We start from the raw sequence: 3,771 nt of genomic DNA, 5'->3' as shown, positions 1-3,771 counted from the left end.
TTTTATAACAAAAGTTCCTTGGCAGAGTCCCAAGTCTTTACGGGAGAATAACATAACTCATTTCGCCAAATTCATTTAAAATCATTAAAACCTTGACTTTCCGATTTGAGCAGTAAAATAGGATCTAAGCCAAACCGAGTCACGTAATCATTTACTTCTTTCAAAGCCGTTTCCTTTACTTAGGCAAAAACCAACTTCAACCCCCCATGATAAATTCTAGAACGTTTCAACTGTTCAAAATTGTTTTAGTCTTGCAAGAATTCAGAATTCAAAGAGTACTTAAAACCTTTCTCAAAACATTTCAAATTGAAACTTGTCAATAGACACTCAGGTCCTTTCAAAATCATTAAAACTTCTTTAATTGAAACCCCCAAGTCAAATTCAAAGGCATAAACCCTTTTCACATTCAAACAGCTTTAAAACACAAGTTTCAAAATATTCTCCTGAAAGAGATACAATGCCTTTCTTAAGAAGCAAGACTAAATCACAATTTCCTCTTTACTAACTCATTTCGAAAGCATGAATCATCCTTTTCTTGATAATTCAAATAAAATAGTAGAAGTATTTAACTCATCATTTGCCCGACAACATTTCAATAAAGACTCAGATTTTATAGAAATTTCGACAGCACCTCCCCTAAAACTTGGACTTTGCCACCCGGTTTGGGTCCCAACTAAACCGTTTCTCATTCCTTTTTAACAGCCCAAAACCAGAAATCAATTCAAAAGCAAGCTAAATGCCTCAGTGGCATATCTCAAGGAAACCATTTCAAAATCAACTCAATATCAACCGATTTAACTCGTTCCCAAAGTTTAAAAGAATCAGTTCAACAATAAATCATTTATCAAAACCAAATCAATTAAAGCAACCCAGGCTGAATTTCAAGAGTATTCTATCTTTCACATCATCAAAATAATTGACTCACTTCGAACCAATCCTTAACGGATTAAACTCATATTTCAAATCTTTAAAGAATCAACTTCCAAACATTACATTTCACAAAGCCGCACAACAATTCAGCCAAACAAACATTCATAAGCTTTCGAGACAATCAAATAATACATAAGGCCGATATAATCACCAAATACACATTTTCTCACATCAGTATCCATATGTAATAATTCCAATACATAAAGTATAGTTTTGGAAAGCGCCCCTATCTCAAAAGGCAATTTCATAACCCAAACGCGTCACAGGAACCTCCTCTCTTAAACCGAGATCACCAACAACGCAACCTTGGCTCCAAGCCACTCCCGCGGTAACCACAGCAACACTAATCACGACACATAACAATAGAAACTCAGTCTCATAGCAATTGATACCGCAAAACCTTAGCATGAGATTACAGAACAGTAACCAAAAGGGCTTTCATATCGAAAACGCTTACCAAAACTAAGAAAGAACTGCCAAATCAAGCAACGATAGTCCCAGCGGTGGTTCTGGCAGCAATCAGAACTCAAACTTATGTTACCAAACCTCAGAGTCTTTAACCAAGCATTATAGAATACTGACTAAAAGGACTTTCCGAAATAACACGCTTACCGCAACAAGGGAAGAACTACACCGAGTAGCGGCAGCCCCGACGGTGGTTCCAGCAACACCCGCACCACTCCCGGTGAGCGTAACGGTGAAAGAAGCGATGCAGTCGCTCCGAATGGCAAGCACAGCGACGAACAACACCAGCGGCGGTGAATGGCAGTAGCTACGATGTGGGTCCGGTGGCAGCAACTCGCGATAACTCCAAACGACACCGGCTTCAGTGGCGGTGTCCGGCCGCCAGGTGCGGCGACGCGGCTCCAGGCGGCAGAGGCGATAGGAAGCACTGGGGTTCAGCGAGCAGTGGCGGTGGCTCCCGATCTTGCCTTCTGTTTGCGTTCCCTCTCTCTCAGACCAGATCGGCGACTGACCACGTGGCAAGGGCGACGGCGGCGCAGTGAGGACAACGGCGGCGACGCGACGGCTCTGGTGGCTCCGCAACAGTTCGACAGCGACGCTAGCTCCTCCATCCTCACTTACATCGCGTCCCTCTCCCTCCCTTGGTGATTTGACGACAACGCCTGAAAGTGGCGGCGATGAGCGCGACGGGATGCAGCGTTACCGAAACGGCGGTGGCGCACAGCTGGCGGCAAGGCGTGGCAGGTTCGGCGGGCTCGTGAGGGCAACAACGACGGCGAGCTCCCTCCCCTCCTCCACGCCGGCAAACTCTTTCCTCCTTCTCCCTTTGTCTGTTTCCTTTCTCCCCTTTTATCTCACTGTGTGCGTGTGTTTGTTACTGATGGGGGGTTGGGGTGATGGCTGCTGGGTTTGGGGAATTGGGATTTCACTATTTTGAAAATTAGGGTTAAGGGTAATTTGGTAATTTCAAATGAAATTGGGAAAAATATAGTAATTGAAACCCAATTTAAATCCAACACTACTGTATATAGAAAATACTATTTGCTCATCAATCTTACAAATTATTTTCCATAAAATGCTCAAATCAAAATAATTAGAAATAATATAATTAAACCCTTTATTTTCCAAAGTAACAGTATTAATATTTAAAATATTAATTATTTAATCCGAATCATATAAAAATCCTTATTATTTCACAACTACCAACTATATGATTTAAATATAGAAAATAATCCAATAATTGTAAAATTGGATAATAACCATAACTTAGCTCAAATTCAATAAATCAAAACTTGCCTTAATCATCTTTAATAAAATGATTTCCGAAATTAAGGCTATAAATAACTATATGATTTGAGACTTGATCATAATAAGATTTTTCAAAAGTTCTGGGTCACATGAAGAATGTTGGGCCATCATAACTTGTATATATTAATATTCCAAACCACTAACTGATGCACCATAAATACAACCATCAGCATCAGCCTTCACCACCTTTGAGGTATCAACATCTCTACTTCTAGAACTAAAGATACAAAAAAGCAACATACAATTTTTTGAAAAACTAATATAAACTCAAAGTTATAAGCTAAGAAACAACAATAATAATAATAACAAAAGATTTTGTTTGTACCAATCAATGGCATCAAGAATTTTGGGTTTCCCATCTGAGGTAACCTGCAATCCAGCAGTGGCGGGATCTATGTCAGAATCTATAAACATGCAGATCGAATAATTGAACAAACTTGCACTACCATACGAAACTGGAACAAATAACACTAGAACATACAAGTACACCAGAACATGCACACCAAAATACATTTTAAAACTAGAAAACTAGATCCCACAAATCCAGTAGTTGAAATTAGATTGCCACCAAAACAACTTTACATTGTTACTAGTATGTAAAATTCATCATTTAATATAAGGAAACAAGATAGATGAATCTAATCATGAAGACAACAGGAAAAAGAAGAAGAGCAATAGTAATGCAAGCTTAGTAGTACATTATTAATTTGAAACAAAAGTGAAACACAAAGGAATAATATTGCGAAATTTAAAAGATTGGATGATGAATCTCAAATGATAGGAGGGGCTAGAACACTGAGAATAAACACCTCGTCGATAGTTTTATCATGGCAGCACTGGACATAAACTCATTTTAAGAGTTAATTTGCTTAATTAACAACAGGTCTTGATAGGAATTTCTTGAGTTAGTCACAGTAACAATGTATATATCAATGTTTATGATTGCATCATGATCATATAATCACATGATTTTATAAGAATTCTAAGGGGTTAATGCTTCTTTGATTGCAAAGCAATGTGATCACCAAATGGAAACAAAATATGGTGGTTACCATTTATGATGACACT

At 38.5% G+C, this 3,771-nt stretch overlaps 1 protein-coding gene across 1 annotated transcript; it reads right to left on the bottom strand.

Moving 5' to 3' along the window:
- Positions 1-1,208: 1,208 nt before the first annotated feature.
- On the bottom strand, positions 1,209-3,216 carry LOC148581298 (uncharacterized). Its single transcript, XM_088492341.1, has 5 exons — positions 3,029-3,216; positions 2,848-2,920; positions 1,543-1,962; positions 1,388-1,439; positions 1,209-1,273 (listed from the first exon to the last, which is right to left on the bottom strand). The coding sequence occupies exons 1-5, from the start codon at positions 3,214-3,216 to the stop codon at positions 1,209-1,211; spliced, it is 798 nt and encodes a 265-aa protein (XP_088348467.1).
- Positions 3,217-3,771: the final 555 nt, after the last annotated feature.

Source organism: Arachis ipaensis, chromosome B10 (assembly GCF_059453495.1).
Source record: "Arachis ipaensis isolate K30076 ecotype BB chromosome B10, ASM5945349v1, whole genome shotgun sequence".
Lineage (NCBI taxonomy): Eukaryota > Viridiplantae > Streptophyta > Magnoliopsida > Fabales > Fabaceae > Arachis > Arachis ipaensis.
The sequence above is the reverse complement of the archived record's forward strand: the minus strand, read 5'-3'. Positions and strand labels throughout refer to the sequence as shown.